This window comes from Dunckerocampus dactyliophorus, chromosome 1 (assembly GCF_027744805.1).
Source record: "Dunckerocampus dactyliophorus isolate RoL2022-P2 chromosome 1, RoL_Ddac_1.1, whole genome shotgun sequence".
NCBI classification, from domain to species: domain Eukaryota; kingdom Metazoa; phylum Chordata; class Actinopteri; order Syngnathiformes; family Syngnathidae; genus Dunckerocampus; species Dunckerocampus dactyliophorus.
This window is the reverse complement of record NC_072819.1, coordinates 10,286,591-10,314,527: the sequence shown is the minus strand read 5'-3', so window position 1 is coordinate 10,314,527 and position 27,937 is coordinate 10,286,591. Positions and strand designations below refer to the sequence as shown.

Below are 27,937 nucleotides of genomic sequence, written 5' to 3'. Positions count from 1 at the left end.
GCTCCTCGTCATGTATAGAACATTACTTTGTGTTATACCTGGCTGCGAGTATCCTGTGTGGTGGCGCTAAACAGACTATAGGCCTCGACTGAAGGTTGTGCCAGCGCCACCAACTGCTCCATCTCCAGCGCAGAGCTCTGTGGGGAACCCTGGGACAAGTCTGGGGGCAAAGCAGGACTTTGTTGCCTGTGTAGGTCCTGGCCCTGCAGTGTGTATGGCTGCACAAAGTCCACTAAGCTCTGGTAGTGACAAACGCTGGTGCCATTCAATGCTGATCTGCTTGCAAGTGATACGTTGGAGAGGGTGCAATCTGCAGCGTCAACAAGCGCATCAGGCAAAAGGAAAGTGTGTTTATTGGGGCTAAAGGTTCTGTCCTGGGTCTGGACGGCATGTAGCAAAGACCGGTTGTTTCCCTGTGGACATGGCTGCTGGTGGGCTGGGTGCTGCTCTAGCTGCAACTGCTGACTTGACTCCAGAGGTGAGATCATGTCTTTGCGCTCCCCGTTTAACGGTAATGTCCTGACAAGAGAATGGTTGACATTGTTGTCATGATGATGGGCTTTCTCAGGCAGGACCACCCAGTGGCTGTCTGGAATCCCAGAGAGGACGGGGACATCTACACTTCCAGATGGAAACTGAAGCCCGCCCTCACCTGGCAGCTGCTGCATATGCTGGGGCCGCGTTATGACGCTCTGTCCGCAGATAGACGGAGTAGCAGGGGTAGCTGGCACAAAGTGTGCCTGCACCTCTTGTGTAGCACTTTGGGAGGCATTTGGTGGAAGGGTCGATGCGCCAAATCGACCTATATTGCTGTGTTCACCATTCTCCATCTCCATTGAGGCATGAATGTAGGAAAGGATTTCATTGTTGACTGGCGAGACATGGCTGGGATCCACCTCAACCTGGATACTTCTCTCATCCAATAGCAAAAGTTCCAAGTCTTCAGCATTCAGGCCCAGGTTCTCCAAAGCACTAAAGAGTTCACTGTTGGAGCAGGTCTCCTCTCCATCTAGAGACAGAGAGTCTAGGGTTGCTAGCAGTGGCTCACACGTGGATGTTTTGCCATTGGATTTCACCGTCTCTCCATTAGCAAGCATCTGCAAGATGCCACCACATTCAGCAGTCTCACTTTGCTGTTCATTGAAAGTACTGCATTGGTAGGACTTGTGAGCCTCCAAATCAGGCTGGCAGTAAACAGACTCATCTTGGCTCATCATCACTTCCAGCAAGGACTTTGGGTGTAGATCCTCTGAGCACGTCTTGTCCATTTTCCCCTTTTTGGACTTGCAGGCTTTGGCTTTGCCCTGGACAGGCTCTGGAAAGCCATAGAGTGGGTAACCGATCTGGTAAAGAAGCGCCTCTCCTGTAGCAAAGGTGAAAGGAAGGTGCATGGAGCGTTTCCTCAGATGTTCTCCTCCTTCCTCTTCACTGTAAAAGGAGAAACAATGATTAAACAATTCCGCTAACTCTTCTTTCAAGCTGTTGCCCTACACTTACACCAGGGGCCTCTGTGTAGCGATGATGTAGTCCGGTTTGCCATTCTTGTAGACAAGGCGGGCGTTGGCTTGGACCCACTTCCACCTGTTGTCCTTGGTGAGTAACCGGAATACGGTGAGGCCGCTCTCTCCAGTCTTTATCACTAGAATCACATCAGACAACAACTGGCGATGTGCTTCTGCAGTTCGCACACACGTGTGTGTGTGTGTGTGTGTGTGTCTGTAATGCAGTTCATGTTGCTTTACAACACAATAGCAATGGTTTTGATCAAAACTGTTTTAAATGTATTAGTTATTATTATTAATGTATTAGTCATCAATACTGTATTATTAGCATGTTGGCCACATGGAGGAGAGGAAATCGGGAAGATCTGGGTTTGAATCTCCATTGGACATTTCTGTGTGACAACTATTCCATGTTCTCCCCGTGTGTGTGTGGGTTTTTTCCTGGTACTCCGGTTTCCTCCCACATTCCAAAAACATGCATGTTAGGTAAATTGGCGACTCTAAATTGTCCCGAGGTATGAATGTGAGTGTGAATGGTGTGAATTGTTTGTATATACTGTATGTGCCCTGCGATTGGCTGGCGACCACTCCAGGGTGTACCCGGCCTCTCCCCCGAAGTCAATGGGGATAGTCTCCAGCATGCCCGCGACCCTAGTGAGGATAAGTGGCATAGAAAACGGATGGATGGATACTGTATTCTTTTTGTTTCTGATAGTTTTCCAACCGAGTGACACATATTCTCTTGAGAGGAGCATATAAATTGATATCATCCATGGATGTAGTTAGATACTGTACATTCAGTGTTCGATTAATTTAGACAATAGACTAAACATAGTATACAGTGGATCCCCGCACATTCGCGACTCAGCATTCATAACCCTGCAAATTCGCTAATTTTTCATCAAAATGTTTTTTTCCCTCTGAAAATAGGCGATTTTTTCCGCAGAGAACACGTCATTCTCCATAAGTCGATAATAATTTATAAATATGTGATACGTTTTTACATGCTTATGTCTTTATTCTTCACTGATAATGTTGTTTTCACAGAGCGTTGAAATTTCGCACTTTGTTCGGCTGTCCTTGAATGCACCGTAGTTGTGTGTTGTGACTGGCTACACCGTGACTCCGATTCCATCTGTTCATCCATCATTTTACATTATCATTCAGTAGTTGTGAGCACCTATACATTTTATACCTTAAATGTGTCTAATAGAATATTTAGGGCTTAAAACTGGATTGTGTCATGAGTGAACAATGGTAAAGACGAGAAGGGAGTAGGGGAGGGTTCTGGAGCTGAATCTAATCTGATACTATACAAGTCACTTACTGCAAATGTTGATCTGAAATTGGAGGAGAACGTCAACGGCAAGCTAGCAGGAGGGTTTGTGGGGTGTCAAAAATATGCATTTTTATGGGCTTATCAATTACTCTTGTTTTTTGTCATTTGCCGGTGGTCTCAGGATGTAACCCCTCATTTTCCCGTTTCTTCCGGAAATTTCCCTTTTATTTTCAAATGCAAATGTTGACAGGTGTGGCTAAAGCTTTGATTATTTTGCATGTCTACATTGTATTGTATGTTTTCAAATGCGTGCATGTTTGTGTTTCTGTATGCATGACTACATGCATTCAGGGAGTGTGTTTTTGTGTGAGCTTGTCTGATAATGTGGGCACCATGGTTACAACAAACCAGGTCATCGGGTGCATCAGCTACAGTAAGTAGGACACACAAAGTTGTTGAATTAGTAGCAAATGCCCTGTACTGTATATATGAAAAAATGTGAAATAATGCTACATGTGCATCTGTTTGAAGAATGACGACTCACTTTATTACTTTTCTACCGTGAAAGGTGGCAAAGAAATATTTTGTCTTTCATCACACAATGGGTTTAATGCAATTACCTGACTATTTAATAAAGGTCCAGCTACATTTGACCCATTTGTGTTTGTGACAACGTCCACCCATATGCACACAGTAAGCGTTTGACTTACTTCTGACGTGATTTTCAGCACAGTACAGCATGTCAGCAGCATGGATGAACTGGTAACCCGAACCTCGAACACGCAGCTCTGCCTCAGTGTAACCAAGCACAATTTTCCCCCTGAAATACACAAACACTCAGGATTCTTTTTTGACTTCTTATGTGACACTTGAAAAATACGAGCGCAGAACCACGCACTTTGCGTCACAGGCCATGGGAGTGAAGTCAAGCTTGTGCTTGGTCCGGAAGATCATGTTCTTTGTTCGGATTTCCAAGATGGCGGGGGGCTGCAGGGGAGTAGCAATGGCGAACAGAGCCAGCTGAAGTGGGGTGCGCTCATTGCCGTACTGCAGGTGGCTCTGTCCATGAAGAAATTTCAGCCGACCCTGAATGCTCAATGCCTGAAAATAGAGGAGGAACACCAACAATTGAGCAAACAAGTGCTACTTACTACTTTTCCCGCCATCAAGTATCCATCCATTTTCTATACCGCTTCATCCTCATTAGGGTCGCGAGGGCCCTAATGAGGATCCCAGCTGACTTCGGGCGACAGGCGGGGTACACCCTGGACTGGTCGCCAGCCAATCGCAGGGCACATATAGACAAACAACCGTTCACACTCACATTCATACCTATGGGCAATTTAGAGTCGTCAATTAGCCTCACCTGCATGTTTTTGGAATGTGGGAGGAAGCCGGAGTGCCTGGAGAAAACCCACACGCACACGGGGAGAACATGCAAACTTCACACAGAAATGCCCAGGGGAGAATCGAACCCAGGTCTACCCGATCTCCACCCGATTGGCCAATGTGCTACCACTAGACCACCGTGCGGCCCGTCATCAAGTATCATTAGTCTTATTTGTACTGTGAAGGGAAGTACAGGGTCACGACAGTGGATAAAAACTCTTCTCTTTTAATAAAACTCCTTTGGCTGTATTGCCTCTGGTCGCGACTCAATGGACATGATACACTGGAACTCGTTTACGTCGACGCACCTCGGACTGGCTGACTGACATCGATATAAGTGGCTGCTGACACTTTGGTCAGAGAGACTAAGCTACACTTAGTTCTTACACTTAAGACCTTATACCTAAATTATTCTGAAACTAACACCTAAGAATGACATATAAATACAGTAATAAAAAGGTGAAATACATTAATAAAATGAAACAGTAATAACTTTTATCCCTGTGGTTGTCTTGCATACCGGAAGGGCCGTTGCAAGGGAGGGAAAGACACGGAGGGAGGAGGAAGTCTCAATAGTGAGACCCTGTCCCTTCTATAGAAGAAATAATGTGTCACGATCTATGAGTTAGCCCGCGTGACAGTTTAGTGTGTTTACACTTTTATACCTTTGTTCCTGTTTGATGCTCTTATTTTGGTAGTACTTCCTGTTTTGCCTGGTTTGTGTCCGCCTGCTTTGCTTTCTTCTTTATCTCTTGCACGCTACTGCAAAGCTTTCTTTATTGAGTTCCTGCCGCTGCGCTGCAGCCATCATTAAAAGATAAGTTTTTCCTGCAACTAGTGCCTGCTTTCTGCATACTGTGGTCATCGCCAATATGCCAAAAACAAGACGTGACATAATGCCCAACATTCTTTGTCATTACTATCTTTAATGTAGCGGTATACGTGATTGTCACACCATTAAATGGAGTCAAATTAAAAAAAACAAAAAACAACTGTTCTATGGCCACTGGTGCTTGCAGGTAAACCACAAATTTAACTCCAAATGTGTCTGTGCGACTCTCAGGTAGGTTGGCAAACAATGTGCAAGCCTTGAAAGCGCTTTCTCCCTTTTGCTGTCCACCCCTCGCACCGTGGTGTTTCCTGTGACAACCCCCCTCCTCTGTTAGCTCTGCTTAATTGACCTTGGTGGGTTTAAGGGCCTGCAGCTGTGATGTCAGGAATCTAGTTCTGAATAGCAGGAGGGATTACGAAAAACAAAGCCATAGTGACCAGTAGATACAAGCAGAAACCTGGCTTACTGCTCACGCAAACGCTCTGAGAAGCAGGAGAGACAGAGGTTTGAACCATGCATCCTCCTGGTGAACTATGAAGATTAATTTGCAGCACTGAGCCTCTGAGGTGTCTGAACAAGGACAACAAGAGTGTTACATCCTTGTAATCTGGTTCTAAAATGAGAAATATGACGACATTTTGTGTAATTAGTTCTGCAGGTCTGATGAAGGAATTACCATCTTTCTCCACAGGATCCAGACCTGCTCAGGTGCCTGCCACTGAACTAAACTGCAGCTAAATGTCTAAGTGGGAGTGCAAATGGCATTAGTGATGGCAGCTACTGATCCCGGCAAATCAAATTTCCCTCTTCTTTCTGGGGAATGGGGGGATTAAGGACCTGTTCCCCATGACCCTGAAGCTCTCCTAAAGCGGATTACACGAGTAAATGGTGGCTTCTGATCCCTGAAGAACTTTGACGTGACACAGCATACTGCAGGGCCACTAACAAGACTGAAAACATTGCACGCTTCTCAAATGCTTTCATTAAGAGACACTCAAAGTGACAATCACTCATAAAATCTCACCATGAAGCCGGTGGAATTGTCCAGTAGGCAGCGGAAGCGGCAGACAAAGCTTCTCTCCAAGAAGGATGAGTTTCCGGGTGGAAGCTCGTCAGGGTTGTAGCTCACCAAGAAGGAGGAAGTTGGCTCGCCATCAGCTGGAGTGAATGTATCAACACAAACTATATGATGCAGAAGAGAGACTGTCCTTGACCTCTGTGTGTGTGTGTGTGTGTGTGTTCATAAGCGTTGACATGAAGATAATTGAAAGTGACGTGTGTACATTAAGAGTGGATCTGTGTTCGGATGTGTAGAGGTTTCAACTAAAGGTCTCCTCTCACTGCCAATTTGATTCCTCGTAAGCAAAAAGAAAAACAAATTTCCGATTCCTGAGTTTGTTCTAGATTAGGAGGAGTGATTTACTGTAAAAAATTAAGGCAAAGCATTGAAATCTTGCGGATTCAAATGGAGGGTACCAGACCTGCTACAGCATCTAAAGGGGATTCAGCGCTGGGAGGGTTGAGCGACCAGTGCAGGTTCCTTCTGAACTCTTGCTGGTCTTCTGTGTGGATCAGCTCAAACACACTCTGATGCATCACATCCGTCTGGCAGGAAAACACCACAAAAAGAGGCTGGGGTTCTATTCCAACTTGACAATATGTGAATTTGTGTGTGTACCTACTTTAGGGGTACTCAAATACAAACAATACTAACAAGTCTTTTTATTTTAAATTTTTTATCATTGGGCTATGTCCAAACAAAAACAGATATTTTAAAAATTCACATTTTTCTATGCGTTTTTGCTCAGGTCTTATGAGCTTATGGAAAACTTTACCAGACTTCAGCCTGTTATTATCTTATTTTATTTCTGTGTTGAGCCACGTTCCACAGATGGCCCCTGCGCCACACTTTGGGCACCCATGCATGTTCTGCCAGCAAGGCGAGGTGCTGCCAGGTGAAGGAGGACTGTTTCCAAGCTTTGCCTGTCTCTGTTGGGTTGCATTGTGGAAGTTTTGGAGCTTTCAGACCGGAATTGCATTGCTGCTACACAATCAGAGGCGGAGATGCTGCGCGGTGGATACTTCACCTTTGTTGAAAGCTTATATTTGATTACAGAATAAATACGTGACGCAAGAAGCACTTCCTGTCTTTCTTTTTGTCAATACAGATCTCTTATACGTATGAAGTGTGTTATGACGCAGATTTATGGTCGCCACTTTACGCCCTCATGTCAGACGCACGCTCCAGGCAGCCCCGGTGCCGCCCCGGAGGTCAGGAGAACCAGAGTACAGAGCAGAGGACGCCACCTGCTGTGGCCGCCCCGGTGCACTGTAGTCGAACACCTGCTCCGAGCAGACCTGGTGGTGCCCTTATTAATGTTGATGGTGATTAACGGTGATTTGGGGTGTGAACATCTATGTGCTTTGATCTCATAAATCAAGTAACTTTAATCAAATCACTGGGAACACCGAGGTAGGTTGGATTGCAGGTTTTAAAGTGTGTGTATAGCACGTAATGTGCGCTTCCAATCATGCCTCGCACACTGCCACTTTCATATTACGTTTATTATCATTCAGAGTAGCAATGCCGTAGTTCACAGTCTGATTGTCTTCTGGCTGCCCTGTTCTCGCGACATCTTTTGCCCAATTGAGAAAGTTTGTCACATTTTAATCTTGCAAGATTTTGTATTAGTTAGTGTCGAAAATAAACATTTCTATGGGCATCTTATTACTCGCACTTTTTCGCCATTTGCAGATGGTCTGGGAAAGTAAACCCCATGATTAGTGGGGATGGACTGTATACACTGAGGCGCTTCATGTGCTGCAAAAGGTTATCAAAATACAGTACCTGATGGAAACCGAGGTAATCCTGGATGGTTTGAGAGCAGTAAAAGATTATTCCCTCAGATGTGATCACCAGGACAAAGCCACTCAAAGCCTGCAGAGACAACAGGGGATGATCTGAGCACTATTGAGAAAGTCATCAGTAATCAGAAAGTCTAAAACAATTTAAGCTCCTTTCACAGTGAGATTCTGCTAAACTGGCACATCAGCGATGGCCACTTACATGGGAAAAGAACATGTCTTTAATCAACAGCGACAGTGATTTGACAGGATGTTATGTTTTACATACTCTCACTGCATGTGTAGCAAGTGTGGAGCTCCAAATTTTGTGACAAAATGTTTTAGGATGAAAGAAAAACAGAGAGACAGGTACGGTTACTATGTTATAGTGGTGTGGTTATTTTGTTATTGTTCAGTGTGTTGTGGTTATCGTGTGTACATTACAACAAACATGGTAAATACCTGGCTGCAAACAAAAGTGCACATGCGAAAAAAATATCCCTACCTTTTTCTGCACTCTTTGTGACGTTCACACTACGTCCCTATTATTTTGTACCTGTGTTTTCCTCATCTGTGTTTTTTTTTCACAGAACTTGGTGGGACGTGATTTCACTGGGCACACCAGATTTTGATGACTTCTCTGCTACTTAGGCTCACTGCTGACAGCTAAGGGATGCTGGATTATTCCTCTGTGTCTCCCATGACACTAGTTTTGTGACTTTTACTTTTCATCCACCTTCATACTCAACTATTTTTACTGGTAGTTGTGAAGTACCCTTTTGCACTGTGCTGGATAATACTACATCACACGCTTTTGAGCGTGTCATTTCCTTTGGGGTCAACATCACCACACAGCAGTTAAAATTATAGAAACCTATTTACCTGAAGCAGGAGTTCCCCCTCAGGCATGCAGCATGTTGTCTGTTCCGGCACCTTATCGTCATGGCGGTCAGGACTCTTACTCACACCGTTGGATGGACATCTTTTTAATGCCACTGTAGAAGGAGCTAGAGAAGGAGAAGGATGATGGGTAATTAGTCAGGACAATCATAACGTATTTTTCATGAGGATAAGCATAGCATGTAGCTTTGGGGTGGAAAAACATCAAAAACTCAGCTGTTCCAGACACAATTTTTCTCATGAGCAGATAGAATAGTTGTGTTTGAATTCGAGTCACACTTCCCTGTACAGTAAGTTAGCTCATACATCTTAAAAGGGGCTCCTGTATGACCCCAAACACAAAACCCCTGAGGCCAGTAATGTGCCTCAGAGCCTGGGGATATAAACCGTACAAGCAGGTCGAGTCTGAGCGAAACAAAGAGCTTTTCTAGTGCAGCAAAGGAGACGTTAATAGAAGAGGATGTCAGTGGTCTTCGGACAATACAGGTGGAAGGTTTGAGCGCTTAAATGGCTTAGCTGCATCACATCTATTTGTAATTGTCCATCCAGTCTTGCACAGAAACTGAACACAGGCAGTCATTTGGTCTGACATCAGTTCAAGTTTTTTCCTATTACCAATGCAAATTTCACTAAAATCAGCTCACTTAACAATGGAAACCTTAAACCAGACGATTAGTTCAATTATGAAGAACACGTTTTTCTATTTTCTCAAGGAGCTTGACACAAGTTGTGTGACCTGTGACTTGACAATTAATTAAGTTGGTTATACACTCCTGATCAAAATCTTAAGACCAGTTGAAAAATTGATAGAATTTGCATTTTGCACATTTGGATCTTAATGAGGTTTTAAGTAGAGCTACAATATGCAAAAACAAGAAGTGGGAGTGAGACAAAAAGCATTTTGAAAAAGTAATTTATTAAAAACAACAATTAAACTAAAATAGTCTGTTTATCAGCTGATCAAAAGTTTAAGACCATCGCTCAAAAAAGGACAAAAAAACTCTCTAAACCAGAACAAAAAATGTTCTCAGTAGGACTCAGTAATGAGTAGCTCCACCGTTCTTGTTAATCACTTCAAAAATTGGTTTGGGCATGCTTGATGCGAGTGTTTCCAGGAGGCTAGTGGGAACATTGCTCCAAGTGGTGAAGATGGCTTCATGAAGCGCATCAACTGTCTGGAACTGATGGCCATTTTTATAAACTTCCCTTGCCATCCATCCCCAAAAGTTCTCTATTGGATTTAAATGAGGGGAACATGCATGATGGTCCAAAAGAGTGATGTTATTCTCCCTGAAGAAGTCCTTGGTCAAGCGAGCATTGTGAACTGCAGCGTTGTCCTGTTGAAAAACCCAGCTGTTACCACACAGACGAGAGCCCTCAGTCTGTGTGGGCCCTCAGTCATGCAACATCAGCACGTAAGCAACCACCGTTTGACGACCCTGCACCACCTGAAGCTCCGGTGTTCCCCAGACCATGATGGACCCCCCCTCCACTGTGCCGGGTAGAAAACATCTCAGGTGGGATCTCCTTGTCATGCCAGTAACGTTGGAAGCCATCTGGACCGTCAATGTTACATTTTTTGTCATCAGAGAATAAAACATTTTTCCACCTTTCAATGTCCCATGTTTGATGCTCCCTGGCAAAGTCTAAACGGGCAGTTTAGTGGCGTCGAAGGAGACGAGGTCTTTGAATTTTAATTTTTTTTTTTTAAACCCTTTTCCCTCGGGTGCCGTCTTATGGTTATTGCGCTGCAGTCAGCACCAGTAAGGGCCTTAATTTGGGTGGAAGACCGCCCTGTGTCTTGATGGACAGCCAATCGGATCCTCCGGCTCAGCGCAGGTGTGATTTTTTTGGGTCTACCACTTGACTTTTTTGTTCCATAATGCTCAGGATCTTTCAAAAAATGTAGAATTACTGATTTACTTCACCCAACCTCAGCAGCAATGGCACGCTGCGAGAGGCCTTGCTTATGCAGCTCAACAATCCGACCACGTTCAAAAAGAGAAAGCTTCTTAGCTTTAGCCATCAGGAGGGCATGACAGTGTGAATGCCTGACAGAAAATGAACATTTTGAGCAGATTTTGGCTTTTATAGCATGTGATCTTAAACTTTTGATCAGCTGATAAACAGTCTATTTCAGTTTAATTGTTGTTTTCAATAAATTACTTTTTCAAAATGCTTTTTGTCTCACTCCCCCTTCTTGTTTTTGCATATTATAGCTCTACTTAAAACCTCATTAAGATCCAAATGTGCAAAATGCAAATTCTAGCAATTTTTCAACTGGTCCTAAGATTTCAATCAGGGGTGTATTTAAATGAAGCACAAAAGTGGGTGAAGCCTTTGTTGTTTTCTCACATCTTGGCCATAATGATTTGGAGGTGCTCCGAGTCAGTGAATACAAAAACAACACACAACACCGACATCGTCAAGAAATCGCATGACTTAAGGAAGCAGAGGAAAATTCAAGGAACTACAAAACCAAAGTACTTATTGTCAAAAACATCAAGGAACAACAAATATTGAAGCTGCTTTCTCAACTACAGTACAAAGAAATAAATGACAATTACAGCTCTACAATAATAACATAGATTGCAAAATTATATTAGTATTAGTATTAATGTTGAATTGAGAAAATGTAACCTAGTGAAGTTCCTTAGCGTAACTTAAGCACGTCTGAAACAAATAAACTAGAGCTGCAACAATGAATCAATGATTAATCGATTATCCAATTAATCGACAACTATTGTGGTAATTAATTAAATTATTTAAAAATGGAAATATCCTCTGATTTCAGCCTCTCAAATGTAAATCTTTTTCATTTCCTTAGTCATCCACGAAAGCAGACCTATTATTTTTGTGTTTTAGGCAGAACGGGATATTCACACACACATCAGCTTTGACTTTGGGAAACAGTGATCGACATTTTTGCCTCTTCGGATATGTTGCGGACCAAACCACTAACTGTTTGTGTTTGGTTCATATCGATTTGGTCCGTCTAGGGCCTTACCAATTATTTGATTAATCGAAACAACAAGCCTCAGCTTAATCGACTAAGAAAATAATAATTAGATGCAGCTCTAAAATAAACGTGGTGTGTTTCGGCTCATCATTGTATCGGAAAACTGCCATCCGACCTGTTTTCCAAAGGGAAGGGATCATGCTCTGCTTTAGAATGTCACAGTACACGTTGAAAAATGTTCCTTGGTGAACCGCAGCTCCCCAGTGCTGGCACCACTCATGCAACCCCAGACCAACAAAGGGTGTGTTATTTTGTATGGACAGTAGATAGTAGATTAATCCTGCTATACAGGGTGTACACTGACTACTGTAACGTATATCCACGGTTAGTTTCTATAGTATTATGGTACCTTGAGAAGATACACTATGGTAAAAAAAAATGGCCGCTGGAATGTGAGGGGTGTACTCACTTTAGAGAGATACCATAAATGAAGTAGCCCGAAACTGAAGCATGACGGAACCGACAGTGTCTATACCTGGAAGACCAATTTGTCATTTATCAAGCAGCCAAACAGCTTCAGCTGGCTTGATGTGACTGCCAGAGTCAAAAGTTGAAACATGGGCATTCGTGCTCCCTCCCATCTCTTTAAAAAAAAAAAGTCTGTAAAGCGGCGTGAGTGGATTATCATGCCATGTTTTTATTCTCCAAAGCTTTCATCTCCTCCTGCTAACTGCGAACTGTAGTACCGCCGCCGCCGCCTCCTCCTCAGACCTACATTACTGTGTGGCTCAGACTTTGGGAGGGAGGTCATATCATGGCCACAGGCAAACTCACTGACCTACAATCCATTAAAGAGTGCATTCAGACACTGCAATGAGTTGGGGGTCGTCCAGGGGTCATGCAATTGTGCTGGAGAAAAGAGAAAGAAGTGGGGGCAGACTCGGGCTAGGTGATATGGCCCAAATGCAATATCCCGGTACTTTTTGCCTGAATGACAATATAAAATATATCATGGTATTTTCTACAAAGTTGGAAAGTCTTACAATTTAAGTGAAAACACAAACACTTCTGTCTATTCAAAATCTGGCCCTAAAAAAATTTGATAGATGTGATAGATGCAATGTATTTTAAATTATAATATAATTTTATATAAATGGTACGACTATTTCACATTGATCAAAAAGTTAACTCATGAGTGTCTTCAGTAATGTTGTGTGTCAGTAGACTGCTCCACATAGAGTATGCAGTGAGAGAGGCTGTCAGTCTCTCTCAATCAGTGCTGCTGTTATAATGACTGACATAGATGACTGTCCAATGTATTGCATCAGGAGTGTCTGCAATGCTAGCCAATCACAGTGCAGCCACAAAGTGGATCAAGGCGGGACTTGAACAACTAGAGAGTGGAGACAGGCACACACACACACACACACACAGACACACACACACACACAATTTGTGTTTTGAGATGATGACATTCTGAATGATTTGCATTACATTTCGGTCTCAGAAAGTGGATATGGGCACATTTTTTTGTCGTTCCAACAGAGTGATTGTGTGTAGTTACACAACAATAAGCTAAATATTTTAATAAAATAAAGTTGCCTACTGACGCTTTTGGATGCAACCCGTTTGCCAAATTTTTTCCACCATGGGTTGCATACAGAAAAACTGAAGATGCAAGGCAGCCGCTTTGATACATTTTGGACATCAGTGATGCTAAAACTAATCCAATATAGGTCAACACATGCTAGCTGTCCACATCTCCGCTTTGTGTTATAGGTGACAACCACAAATGAGTGTCATATCTAACACTATAGCTTATTAAAAAGGCATGTATTTTAATTCTAGAATAAGGTGAGGGCCAATAAAAAACAAGCTGGTCCTAGGCCGCACTTAGGACACCCCTGTCTTAAAAACTGGAAATAGCGGCCAGCCCTGCGGCTGACTCGCTCCTGGTTTCTGCACTGTCAGTCTGATATTTTTGTCAATTATATGAAGCTCTTTACTTCACAAGCGCTGAAAACTATCAGTACGGGTACCTGGGGAGATGATTTTACAATCGTCTCTACAATCTATTATCCTCTTAATATCTAAGTTAATATGAATCATTGTCCAGTCAATTAAGATAAGAAAACAAATGCAATGCTCATGCTGATTAGGATCAACTAGCGGGCAGGCGTTGCGCATATGAACTGCCATTTTAGGATTTAAGGATTTATTATACTACAGCGTAGTCATGGGGTCTTAATCCTGGTATAGCTCTTTGACAGTGGCTGAGTATGTGGCTTGCACTTCTCTGCCAAAACGCTAGGGGCAGTGTTTTCCTGAGAGTGAGCAACAATTACTGTACAGTAGTCATGAACAGTGATGACTGAAGCCACATCCTGATCGTTGTTGGAGCTGAAACTAGTCAATGTGGAATATCAGTCACTTTTATTGTACATGGAACCACTCATATTTACAGTCGTCCCTCGCTACATAACAGTTGGAACACTGCGCCCTCACTCTATTGCAGTTTTTCAAAAAATTAATGAATTAATACATGGTCACTGTTTCGTGATTGAATATGGTCTATTCATAGTAAAAAAAAAACATATTTTAGCAATTTGTAAGTATTCATGGCCTAAATTAAGCATTTTAAGCATAAAAATAGCGAAATGACCAAAAATAAGGCATTCAAAAGACATGACATGAAGTGTAATAAAGTATCTGTGACTTGTGTGCATCTTTAAGAAGTGACGTGTGTGATGTCCCTAGCTAGAGTTGACTTTTAGCTGTGTGTTTGCAGCATGTAAGAGTGGCCGACAGCAGCTCCTGTGTGAATGTTCACTGCATGTGGCATGTGTTCTCTGCTTGTTAATAAAGCAATTGAAGTGCATCGTGAGTCTCTTCTTAAACAGCGGCAGTAGAGTAGTATTCTACATTGGTCTCTAGGTGTCAGTAACGTTACATTGATGAGATAATAGCCACCAGGAAGTATGCTGCTAACGTGTGAGTCTTATTTATTGCTAAGATGGTGTTTTTTCTATTATGAATTCTACTACATTGGGTGATACAAGTGTAAAGGTGACTATATGGGTGTTATTTCACGTCAAAAGGGCTCTAATAAACCATATTTACAAGGTCATAAACAGCTTTTCTATGCTTTAACAGAAATTCACTTATCACAGTTGGGCCTGGAACCAATTAACCACGATAAACGAGGGACGACTGTATATCATATTCATATAACTGATCATATTTGTGTATTGCATATTTCTTTACTGAGACACTCCTCTAAAATTAAAATCTTCTAAAAATTTTGACTGATCGAGCATGCTTGGGCATGGTACCAGCCCATTCCATTGTTAGCATGTGCTTTAATTGAGGAGGTGTTTATGGCCTGCTGTACCGATGGCCTGCCTCCACCTACATCCCTCAGGGGGGTTTCCTTGGTGGGTTCACCTTCCCCTTTGCGACTCCCTTGGAGGCAGTGCATGTGTGGTGTGTGCAAAAGGTCTGCTGCAAAAATGTTCCTTCTCTGGTACATGGTGGTGTGCATTTCAGGCTGGGTCCTGGGTTGATGGGCCCATTTGACTGTGTATGCTGCGGACTTTGGGGTGAATGGCTGTGGATCCCTTGCACTTCTGTGGATCGTTTCATGCCCTGGTGGTATGGGCTGAGCACGCTCATCCTATTGGCCATTGGGTTGCTGTCGACCACCATGCTCACACGCACTAACACATGCATCAACCTTTTCCTCCCTCCTCAATGAAGTGAAACCAAACACTGTTTGTCAGTGATGCTGACATTGTAATTACTGTACTGTGAATTATTCCTTCACTCTCACCCTTCATTCCAGCAGGTCCTACTGTTTTCGTTGTCAAGTATCACTGTGTTCTCTCCTCTCTGTCCATCCCATCTTAAACATCAGCAATAAATACAGTCAAACCTGTCTTAGCGGCCACCTTTATAGAACGGCCACCTGCCTATAGCGGGCACTGAAAAATCCCCCGCAGCAAATTTACATGTTATAGACCCTGTGTATAGCAGTCACCTGTCCAACGCGGCCAGTGGCCACCCATTTTGTCTCCCTTGGTCAATATCTGACCGCATATAGCGGCCAAATTACCGACTCAAGTAGAAGCTTCATGCACGAAAAAGTTTCGTTTTTCAATCAATGAAGGCGTCGTGTGTAGACTTTAATTACTGAGTCCTAGCTCAGTCACAATCATTCACAAGATCCACACAAACTGTCAGTTGTTCCACATAAAAAAGCCGTCTTCTTTTGAGCTTGCTATTTCCTGGTCAAACATGTAGCTTTAAGAGCATTTGCACCAAAACATTACCGCAAAGTAGGCTGGGAACAGGACGTGCTCCCAGCGACGCTACAATACAAAAAAAAACATACGCTAGCATGCATGCGGCAGCGGTAGCAAAACTGAGTTCGGTTGTACTTAATTGAAGTATTTTAGAATGTACTCACGTTATTTTTCATCAATCCTCATCCACAAATCCATCAAAGTCCTCATCTTCTGTATTCGACACAAAAAAAGCCGTCTTCTTTTCCGTTCGCTACTAGTCTGTTAACTTGTCAGTGTTATTCAGCTCCGAAGCAAAGAAGGAAACTTCTCCTGTTGCTTCTGCCAACTTTATTTATTGAACGCCGCCACCAGACAGCAGCTCAGAACACACACACATCTCTCAGCATCGTCTCTCCTTCCTGCTTGCCCACAAGGCAAAGGTTAAACAAGCCCCACTACATAGCTGTCCAGCCAATGCCTGTAAGAAATGACACCGTTTATTTCCTGGTGTGCACTGGTCAATACTGTAATGTCGCTTGTTGTGGGGAAGGAGAGACTCACTTCGCCGATGCACTTAAATGCTTTATTAACAGCGGAGAACACTGCAGGACTTTACATCCACGCCAACATAAACACACTTCCCAACTCTCTCGAAACTCACAGCTAGCACTGAGCCTAGCTCTCCCGCTCGGGACGCCCACCGTCATGTCCCGATGAACTAAAGCTGTAATGACACTCTGCCGTATAAAAAGTAAAATATTAAAAACAAGCGTAAGACATTACTAGCACAGCTTTGTTCTGTGGGTCGTGGATATATTCTATCAGTTATTATTAAGCCTCTAGCTTCCCTTTAGTTAGTAAAAACCTTGGCTATGATTGCACTACATTGTCATGTAGACCTACAAAGTACACTTGGAAGAACAAGAGGTGAATAAATGTATTGCAACTGATGTGAAACTGATGAGGGGTAGGATTAAATAAGCTTTGCTTCTTCCTACTCCTTTTTGGACATGCAAAATTGTGAATTGTACTATGTGATGTGCTACTGTTTGACTCATATGCATGTTCAGGATGAATTAAAACCATGAACCATGAACCATGATAATAACAAGCCTAGTAGTGCTGTACAACTTTTATCCGCAGTGCCCTCTACTGGTCAACATTATTATTATTTTTTCCCCTTTTTTCTCCTCTACTGGTCAACATTCAAACTGGATGCCAACCTGTCTATAGAGGCCACCTGTCTATAGCGGCCACTTTTGCAGACTCCCTCTAGTGGCCACTATAGACAAGTATGACTGTACAATAAATACAACTGCATCATGGTGCGGTACAGGAGGTCCTCGGTCTACGTACAAGTTCCATTCCTACGACGGCAATGGAAGTCGAGTTTTTGTGTAAGTCAGAAATTATACCTTAAGCCCTACGTCTGTAGATGTTTCACTTTTAGACAGCTACATACAGTTTTTTCACAGTAGGTTGAGTCCAAAAGAGTAGGGTTCCCTACCTGAGAAGAAGCTCTTGGTGCGGAGGTAGCTGACACTGAGCCTCAGGATGGACAGTTTGTCCAGGCTGGAGATGACATCCTCAGGGAAGGGAAGCAACCTGGCCAGTCTGTCCAGCTCCAAGTTCAGACGATCACGGTGACGTTTGGATGGATTGGACTTCGCCCCTTCAGCCGGACTCACTTTGGCTCTGGATTTGAGATGACACGTAGCATATCTTAATCCACTGATTTTAGTGGGTTTCATTAATTAAAATGTGAAGAATATCACAATGGCCCACTCGCACCTATTTTACCATTTTACTATATGCAGCTTGATGGGAAATTGTGCACAACACAAGTAAAACACTATTACAACTTCCTGCAGTTATAAAAGTGATTGTAAATGATTTAAGTATCACTTCTCTGATGTGAGGATAGTTGTATTGCATAGTTGTATTGCAAGAGGACAAATTGAAGACCTGACTTTGTTGTTAGTTATATGAATTATTTGGTATCTTACAAAGTATTTAATAGTGGGCTGCAGATTACATTTTGATCCAATTCCAAGTAAGTACAAGGCCAATACTGATATTGACACTTTTTACTTGAAAATGTTCAAGATCATTGAATGATTTTGTGCTCTTGCTTTTCATTTGCTGATCATGATTATAAACAGAATGAAACACAGGGTGGTAATGTAACAATAACAACAAAATAATTCAAATGTCTCATTTCTTTTTTAGAACAATTGTTAAAGCAAAACTCAATAGCGCAAAAAACTAAACCGAAGCCAACACTACCCTCATTCAAATTATTTGGCTTTTTGCCCCCAAAGCCCTCCTGTGTCAAATAACTTATTCCGTGAGTTTGTAAACATTAACCAAAATATCGATTTTATCACGCTATTAATGACCCAATAATACGTCTACAATATGGTATCGATACATTCGATCCGCTTAGGTAAGGTAAGGTAAGGTAAGGTAAAGGTGATTTCATTTCCACACGTGCAGCGAAATGTGTTAAAACTGCATTTGAGCTAGCTATGTAGGCTATACTCCGAATGACAACAACGACAGGATATGCAATAAACATTTTACCCTTTCGGGACCGGTTTTCTTCTCTTGCGTCCAGCGTACATGTTGGTTTCCGTTTATTCCCAGTCGAGCGGGTCATCCATCCAGTCGAAACCAGAAGGAGCCGGGACCACAAGCACGTTATCGGCTAGCTTTCAATACAAAACACCCCAGCACCAGACGCCATTTAAACTGTCACATTGACAACTAAGAGAAGAAACAACTCTTTTAAATGATGTCATGTAAATATACCTGTCCCGCATATACAGTATGCTCAATCACTTCCATTCAATAGACCCCTCTTCCATGGCGTCTCAATCTCAGCGGACTTTAAACTTCACAAAAGCCACGTCCAAGTTCAGTTCGCCGCCTCCATCCACCTTTTCTCCTCCCCTCCCGTCCGCCCCCTCCCAACTACCATCTCCCAGTCTCGCTTAAGTGCACTGATTAGATGTCTAGTTCGAGCATTGGCGAAAGGGGCTGGGGTGGATACCTTGGGGGTGGAAAGAAAAACAACATTATTCTTTATTCCTAAAATAACTTAACACTTTTTTCTTCTCAGCACCACAAATACTGTACAGTACTTTGAACTGTACTGACGAAAATACATTTTAAGAAATTACAAATTAACATTTGTAAATTCAAAATAAGTACAAGTACTGTCAGTGGCGGAGCCACAAATTATTCATTGGGGTGGCCAAGGTGAGACCGTTTCTCACATAGGGGTGGCAATAAGTTGATACCTGAATTCGTCCAAGCGGAAATGGAGGTTCGTTTGAACTAATGTTCTGCACCACAGTGCCACGTTCGTCGAAATTGTCCCCCAGCCGTGGGTGTGGTGGCCGTAGAGCCCATACGTAGCTGGGTACTGCATTAGCATTTTTACTATTGTGACAAACAGCATACTAAAGCATTGCAATTGTTAAATGGGTTTAAAATTACCTTTATTGGCAAAAAATAAGCTTTTGGAAATGAGCTAGCTTACCTGACATGCACTGCCATTTTAGCCAAGCCATATGTCCTGGGATAGTCACATGACTATCACATGAAAATATTTCCTATATGTCACTTAACGACTTAATGAGTTCAAGTCAAGCACAAGACTGCTTAGGGCCCATTTTAGAGCATTTAATGTGTGGTTAAAGGAAAACTGCATTTAAAAAAAAAAGTTGCCCATAATCCACAACCCTTATATGAGACTTGAACACACGTCTTCTCTTTTCTGTGCGTTCTAAAGATATAAAAACAGCTAAAAAGAGAAAGTTAACAATGCACGTAACGGGATGCAATTATTCTGCCTATAAAGCCTTCTGAAAAAACCCCACCAACACTCCATTTACATAATGTTACATGCATATTAACCAATCAGCGACTGTTATTTTTTATTATTAACACTGATATGCCAAAGAACTACTTTACTGGCGGAGTGACACCTTGCCACACCACACGGGCTAGCTTTTAGCTTCACCACACACTCACTTATAGCACGTCAGCGCTGCGCTCACGTGTCAGGCCACTACCGAAAGGCAAAGCGACATATTGGAGCTGTGGCCACTGCTGCTGTGTTTTTATTTGTGAGATTGGAAAAGTTAACGCTAGGTGTAGCGTTCGTTTCTATGTTGCTATGTGAAATCAGTGCACCCAGGAAGGAAGTTAATGCTTAAAATGACCAAAATACTGCAAGTATTACATATTGTCATGAATGTTACTACTGTACATGGTTACAGCATGTATATAAAATGATAAAACGTTGTTGGAGGTTTTTGGAGGGGTTTTAATAGCAGGCTTTCTCGGCGGAATACGTGTGTCCCATTCCTTGCATTGATGGGCTGCCTATTTATATCTGTTTTTATATCTTTAGAACACGCAGACAAGAGAAAGAGGTGTGCTCATGTCTCATATAAGGATTATGGATGATGGGCAAGTGCAGGTTTCCTTTAAAAACACAGTCATTCATACAAACAGCACATTCTTATTTTCCACGCTTTGCAGATTGTGAACATGACTGCATCACAACAAGGTGTGGGATTAGGATCCAGGTCAGCCCTTTGTGTGTGGACTCTGTGAAGTATGCATGTTCTCTCCATGATTGCATGGGATTTACCCGGGATACTCCCAGTTTCCTCCCGCACACAAAAACATGCATGTTAGTGGCGACGTAAATGGCTGTGCCTTCACGACCCTGTGATTGACAGGCTTTACCTTAAGTCTTGTCTGCTATGACCGAATCAAGCATTACACTGACACCTAGTGGACCTGTAGAGCACTAACATCATTAATCAAAACACATCAGAGAATCGCCAAGTGTTTTCGGCAGCTCAGAGGATTAACAAGACTGAAACTCAGCATCAGTGTGCTATCACAGCACCTTTAATGCGGCGACTGTAAAAAGACACTTTGCTGCACTGCTAGAGGCAATTCCACAAGATGAAATCAACTGAAAAGTTACAAACATACAGAGTATACACACGTATATGCGCTGTGCATGTGAATGTACAAAAAAAACCACAGATAGATATGTGACAAAATGTGTTAAAACAAAATACATAAATATATATACCAGCATATGGAGTTTGAACAATATACACCACTCACAAAAAGTTAGGGACGTTTAGCTTTCGGGTTCACTTAAAATGCACTACAAAATTTACAGGTGAACTTCTAATTTGACCTTCTCTAAAGTCACAGAAAGACACACAGCTGTATGTTTTCTGTGAAAAAAAATCACCTGTTGTAAATTTTGCTGTTCACTTCCTTATCAGAGAACAGGAAGTTGTGCGAAAAACAGTTCTGAAACATACAAAACTCCACAGGTCGAATTAAGTTCACGTGTAAAGGCTATAGAACATTTTAGGCTCATCCTAAAATTTCATACGATAGCCGAATATCACAAAAAATTGTGAGTAGTGTATAATTGGCCTTTTCTTTTCTTTTACAGGCAATACCACCAGCATAAATGTATACACTGAGAGAAAACCACTCATTAAAGACATGTAAAAGTATACGCCGTATCATTTTAGCGTGCTTTGGATCCTCTATCTTGGAAAAACATAACTTTTGTTCCAACACATAAAATCACCGACACTCTAATAGGGAACAAACAGACAGAAGAGACACAGTTGTAGTCTAAACAGGTATAAAGGAGACAATTCACAGCAACTGACTGTGAATGAACTGGCTCAGGGATTCCACTCTGCACACAGTTTGCCAACTAGTTCAGAATCCTTTGGTTACATTATTTTACACCTGTATTTGTAGGTATGTTTATTTGTTAGCGGCACTACCTCAAAATACTTAACCGATTTCCACAAAATTTTGTGGAGGGGAAAATTACACAAAGGGCATCTTCTCTATATTTGCTTGGTCGTTATACACGTGTATTACCGCAATATGGGACTAGTACTAGCATGAAACATGATAGACCACCTGAATGTTTTTTTTTTTTTTAATTTACAAACCTGAGAGGACAGTTTTATTTACTTTGGTTTAGTTTGTTAAAAAAAATACTACAACAGCTGTACAAATGGACATTTTTCCTGTTCCCTGCTCCATTTCTCATGACACTCACTGCTAAACTAGAAAGGAGGAATTGACCCCGAGCTGGCATGAATATTCTAACTTTATAAACAAGAGGGCAAAACTGTCATATGCTCATTTTCTGTCATTTTAAAACTCTTGGGACACAAATAGATCGCGGTGTCCAAAACTTTCCCAGCAGGGGCCACATACTGAAATATGAAAGGATGAAAGGGCATTTAAAACAAAACAAAAACATCTTTAATATTTCAACTACTAAAATGACATCATTTTTTTCTCATAATATTAAATTATTCTCCTAAAGTTTTTCTATGTTATTACTTTATTCTTGTACAATTACTGGCGATTTCTCAATTTTTGCTGTTTTTGGTTGTTGTTTTCTTGTTATATTTTTAGAATGTGCTGCGGGCCACACTTTGGACACCACTGACATAGATCCTGTATTACGGTACATTTTAAGTCTCTTCAGAGACACTAGGAAAATGGGTAGGATTATAAAGGATTTTTCAACCTATGGCAGTTTGTTACATCGTTTTCCTCCTTTTGTACTAAATTGAAATGGGTTCATTTTGTTAGTTGCAGAAATGGGGGTGAAAGAATGGCTGAGAAGTCTACAAAAGAAGAAAGGACTTTGAGTCCTATGCTCAATCTAAGCATAATAGATTGGCGATAGCCAGGGAGCCATTTGTGGCACGCTCTAAAAATATAATTTACCAGAAAAACCCAGCAAAAGCAAAAATGGAAACGTCAGCAGTAATTTTACAAGAATAACTTCAAAATATTAAGAGAGAAAAGTGGTAAAATGTCATACTATTATGAGGAAAAATAACATCATTTTAGTAGCATAAAGTTGAAATATTAAAGACAAAAGACATTTTTTTTAAGTCGTAATATTATGAGAAACAAACAAAATAATAAAATTAGGTTGGGGGGGAAAAAAGAGATAATATGATGGGAATAAGGTCAAAATAGAATGGGAATAAAGTCATGATTACAAGAGAAAATGTACAAGAAGAAAGCTGACATTGTTGGAAAAAAAACGGTAAAAACAGCAGAAATTGAAAAAAAATTGCTGTAATTTTATGAGAATAAAGTAAAAATATTACGAGAAAAAAGGAAAAATCTGACAATAAAAAGTCACAATTTTACAAGAATAAATTTGAAACATTACGGGGAAAAATAATGTAATCTTAGTAAAGAAAAAACATGTTATTTTTAAAAGGTGTAATAGTATGAGGAACAAACAAAACAAAATAAAGCTGTCATTTTTGGAAAAATAGGTTGGGGAATATGGGAATAACATTTTTTACCCCAAATATTATGGGAGAAAAAGTCATAATATTACGAGCACAAAATTTACAAAGATTATTGAATAAAAAAGATGACATATTTTAATTAAAAATTTTTTTTAAAAAAAAACAACCACAAACTGGGAAAAAAGAGCAAAGACTGAAGTTCATACTAATAAGCAGCTTTGTCACCAATATCACAAAGCAGAGATGGAGTTTTTCTTGAAATATATATAACTTCTTAGCATATCTGCATGTGTTGGGTTTTCAAAATATCCAAGTGGCCCTTAAATCCTTTCCTTTTTCACTAGGTGGCCATTAGTGGAAAAGGTTTGGACACCCCTGTATGTCAACATCAGCTTAAGAGGGTACTGGATGTTGACAAAAGGGTTGACTTAAGGGTTGGTACTCTGTACCAAAAAGAATGAACATGTGGACATCCCTCGGCAGCAGGGGTCTCAAACTTGTGGCACATGTTGTGGCTTCCCGGTAGATATAAAAAAATTGTGTACGTATGGTCCAGAAAGCCTGGATGAGTCCAGAGGCTTCCCTAGGCAAAACACTCAAATCACAGCACAACATGTAGCGGGTAATTAAACCCACATAGGGCAACTACTACTACAATAGGGAACAATAAACAACTACGTTAACTCCAACCACGTAACTTTAGCAACTTTTTAGTACCGCAAGGCATGCTCGGAAGCCGGAAACACTCCCAGCATGCCTTTTTGAGTTCCTACTCACCCAACTAAACAGCATCATCCTTTAAGCAAACTGAAGTGCCTCTGATTGTCTCTTGAGCAACTCAAGAGTGCCACAATATTATATTTTTATACTTACGTTTTATATTCACAGCCACTTACGAGCTACCATCGCTCATGTCAGCTTCTGCTAGTGTTGACAAGTTAGTCATCTGGTTGAAAGGAATCAGAGTGACTACTCCATGCGGTACGGCCCCACCAGACTCTACCTCCAGCTGCCCCATGTTTGAGACCCCTGGTCTACAGACACCACGCACCATTTGGATATGAAATATGGGAGTTACACACTTGCACAGGGTGAGCATGTTGTAATTCAAAAAAGTGACATTTTTTCAAAGAGCTGTCAGCTACCCCACAACTCTTGCTACTCTTTTCCAAGTGGTGAGTGATTTTAAGACCAACAGACAGTAAGACATTGGAAGTCTTTTCATCCATTTTCTTTGTTCCATGTACATCCATCCTCATTTAAAATAGACAATAGCTGCCTTTGTTGTTTTACTTCTGCACCGTTGATGCTCTGGCTTTGAGCAGGAACCCTAAATTAACCGCGAGACAGAAAGAAGAAAGAGGACGGACTTTTGCTGCAAAATGACAGCTTCACGTTTACAGTCATTGTTGCAAAAAGAAAAATGACAAACTGTTGTCTATATGTTATACTGTAAAGCGTCACACAATTTTCTATCAATGTGTATATACAGTATATAGGCTTTTTAAAGAGAGAGTGCAATACATCTGAAAGTCAAAGGCAAAGTTAACATTTGTTTAATTTTCGTCTGAATATATACAGTTCTGTCACTGTGAGGCATTGTCTGCGTTATTTTCCTTACTGAAATATGAACTTGAGAAAAAAGATCCAAAACGACGTTTTGCTTTAAAACCGAACACAGCAGATTCCGTGCTTCTATGTTGGCTGGATGACGACAACTTGAAATGAATGTCGTCACGGCATGTTTCAAAAGCACAACTGTCAGCAAAAAAGTATATCTCACTTTATCCTTCTGAGAGCGAATTGGTTGTGCGTGTTTATATGTTAAGAGATGGCACCTGAAACAAAAATAATCTATCACCCCTCAGCTCTTATACAGCTTGTAAGGGTCCATTAAGTCAGGGGTGTCCAAAGTGCGACCCGGGGGCCATTTTTGGCCGGCAGCTCATTTTCTATTAGCCCTCAGAGTATTCTAAATATAAAATGAATTAGAAATTAGATACAGTATATTATCACATACAGTATTACACAAATTTACAATGCATTGCATTGGTTTTACCATCTTTAATACGCATCTCCCCGCATCCTCACAATTTTCCCTTATGCGGTTCGCAATGGAAAATGTTTGGACACCCCTGCATTAAGGATAAATAACAAATGGGGCATCAGTGCCAAAAATGGGACGTCTACTGTCATAAGTGAAGCATCCCCGGCGGCGCAGTGGTACATGCTTCAGCCTTTTGTGGCGGAGAGCATGGGTGCGATTCCCTACCAGGGCATCTGGTGTAAAAACTAATCCAAAAGTGTTCATGCGGTTGACTTGCCGTGGTGACCTCTGACAGGGAAATAGCTCAAAGTGAAAAAAAAAACAAAAAAAAAAACTGACCACTCAGGTCAATTTCCAAACTTACAATATACCTAATCATGAAGAGCCCTTAATCTTGTCTGTCGGGCTTGCTGGCTGGTCTCAAATTTCACTGATCTTCTGTTTTGGTCAAAGCTCAATGCTCATTTTCAATGATTTAAAAAACTACATGTAACTCCATACGAACAGGTGAGCTTCCGTCTCTTGCTTGATTATCCTTAACATTTAGGCGACCATTCGTTTTTCAAGAAACAAAGAGGTGCATTTCTGTTCTTCAGTCAAGCGCACGTTCATGTTTTAGAGATGGTTGTCCATGTTGTGATCCCTTGCAGCCCACAAGTCACAGCTGCTTCCTGTTTGTTCTCTGAGGAGCAGGAGGTCCCGTTTGGCAATGAGGAAATGCCCCGCCCCTGTTCCCGACAACTGAGTGGTTGTTGAGCTGTCAAAACACAAAATATAAAACTTTATTCTACAACAAACCGTCAATCTGAGAGTGCTTTTTACCTGGTCACTGAAATTTAGGTACTGCTGTTGCTGCATCAGCCGGCCCCCCAGGTCGACACCTGGGGTCATTTGGCAGGAAAGCGGTGCTGTGTCTGAATGGGACGTGGACCCGCCCTCACCCTGATAGCAGCAGGCGGGGCTGTCTGGGATGTGGTTGTTGACGTGTTTCAATGTCTGGTAAGGAAGCATCTGACTGACATGCCCACCATTCACAGGCAGCGAGGGGGGGTTGTTATTGAACATACAGCTGCTTGAACCTCCAACAGGTGCCCCCCTCAGACCATGCATTAACAATGGTCCGGACAGCGTGTTCTGGGTCAGTGCAAACCCTGGATTTGGCTGAAATCCTGGCAATTGGTTCATGCCCCTTTGTCCATTTGAAATTAACTCTGGTTCTAGCTGCTGCTGTAGTTGCCAAGAACCTCTCTGGTTCTGTCCATTTTGAGCTGGAAGCTCCAAGTGGCTCTGCATAGAGCTGGGTGCTGGTGGATCTCCTTTGACTGGTCCATTAGAAACATTTTGAGTGTACCTTTCCACAAAAGCGTCTGCATGGTTTGAGTTCCACTGGCTATTCTGTAAGCTGAACGCCGCCTGTATTTGATCATAGTGGTCAACAGGCAGGTTCGACACTCTCTGTTGATGGCAGTGTTGCATTGGTTGAGCCGCTTGAATATGATTGGGTTGTCTGAGAGACAATAGGTTGTTCTCCTTTACGGTCCTCGATTTCTTTGATGTCCCAGCACAGGAGGCCCCCAAAGCCGGGACAAAGCTCGGTGGAGGTCCACCTGTAGGGTCCCGGTCACCATGAATGCCAGTAGAAAGTGACAGTGTTTGCTGTGAGGCAATATGCTCCATTGCTGGACTCTTTAAACTGGACGATTTCAGCTGAGGAAGCTCAATGTGGGTCAGTTTCATCATCCCCGGGACATGAGATGGCTGTTGAGACATCATCTGTTCTCCACTGAATAACTGGCTCTGAGGCTCTAAAGGCCAGCTAAAGCTTGGGTCAGCAAGACCCTGATTCTGTTGATTCAACACTGGGATGCTGTCAACAATCTGGTCTGGCAACGTCAGCCCACCCTCTTTTTGGAGCTGCTCTTCCACATACAAAAAGATGTCCTCGCTAATAAGTTCATTTAACTTGCCACTCATTTCGCAGCTGTTGCTTTTCACCTTCATTACAGTGCTTTCCCAGCTCTTTAGCTCTTCAGGTCTCACATCCACTGTATCTATGAGGTCACCGTCACCCAGAATCTGCTGCAGAGTCTCCATCATCTCCTGGATCGTGTCCTCGGACTTCACCAGGCTTTCAACGGCAGGGTTGGAGGAAGAGTGCTGCCAGACATCTCCAGGAATACTGACTGTGGCATGGGTGTCCTTGAAGGCCATGTCGTTAAGGTCGTTCATAGTCTTGGTACTGTTGAGCTCGCAGTAGACAGACTGGTCCTGGTTCAGCATGACGCCAAGAATCGAGTTGGGGTTGACCGTGTACTGGTCTAGCTTCCTCTGCTTTGAGGTGGAGCAAGTGTCGAGCGTGTCCACGGTTGGCACCAGATCGTACAACAGTGCCTCACCAGTGGTGAAGCTAAACGACACCTCCAGCCGACGAAGACGCAGCTGTTCCTCTCCTTCTTCGTTGCTGCAAAGAGGAAGGCAATGCCAGACTTGTTTGTACCTTATCTTGATAAAACATGCAAGCGATGGCAACAAAAAATGTACTGATAGTGG

At 42.2% G+C, this 27,937-nt stretch overlaps 2 protein-coding genes across 7 annotated transcripts in view; both read right to left on the bottom strand.

Moving 5' to 3' along the window:
• LOC129184168 (aryl hydrocarbon receptor-like) overlaps positions 1-18,935 on the bottom strand; it is a 38,093-nt gene extending 19,158 nt beyond the window's left edge. For 4 of the 6 annotated variants that reach the window (XR_008571560.1, XR_008571566.1, XM_054780606.1 and 1 more), the window contains exons 1-10: positions 18,572-18,932; positions 17,496-17,683; positions 8,729-8,853; positions 7,851-7,940; positions 6,484-6,607; positions 6,027-6,160; positions 3,680-3,882; positions 3,492-3,601; positions 1,498-1,639; positions 39-1,428 (exon numbers count right to left, since the gene is read on the bottom strand). Coding sequence is in view for 4 of the 6 variants with exons in the window: in XM_054780606.1 (XP_054636581.1) it covers positions 39-1,428; positions 1,498-1,639; positions 3,492-3,601; positions 3,680-3,882; positions 6,027-6,160; positions 6,484-6,607; positions 7,851-7,940; positions 8,729-8,853; positions 17,496-17,683; positions 18,572-18,612 (2,547 nt within the window). In the remaining 2 variants the exon portion in view is untranslated. Of the gene's footprint in view, positions 1-38; positions 1,429-1,497; positions 1,640-3,491; positions 3,602-3,679; positions 3,883-6,026; positions 6,161-6,483; positions 6,608-7,850; positions 7,941-8,728; positions 8,854-12,174; positions 12,231-17,495; positions 17,684-18,571 lie in introns of those variants that run through there. The other 2 variants (XM_054780604.1, XM_054780607.1) reach the window with 2 other exon arrangements.
• Positions 18,936-20,901: 1,966 nt separating this feature from the next.
• Positions 20,902-27,937, bottom strand: part of ahr2 (aryl hydrocarbon receptor 2) — a 52,628-nt gene continuing 45,592 nt past the window's right edge. Inside the window, exons 10-11 of the mRNA XM_054775136.1 lie at positions 26,210-27,848; positions 20,902-26,144 (exon numbers count right to left, since the gene is read on the bottom strand). Coding sequence (XP_054631111.1) covers positions 26,046-26,144; positions 26,210-27,848 — 1,738 coding nt within the window. The 3' untranslated portion in view covers positions 20,902-26,045. The remainder of the gene's footprint in view (positions 26,145-26,209; positions 27,849-27,937) is intronic.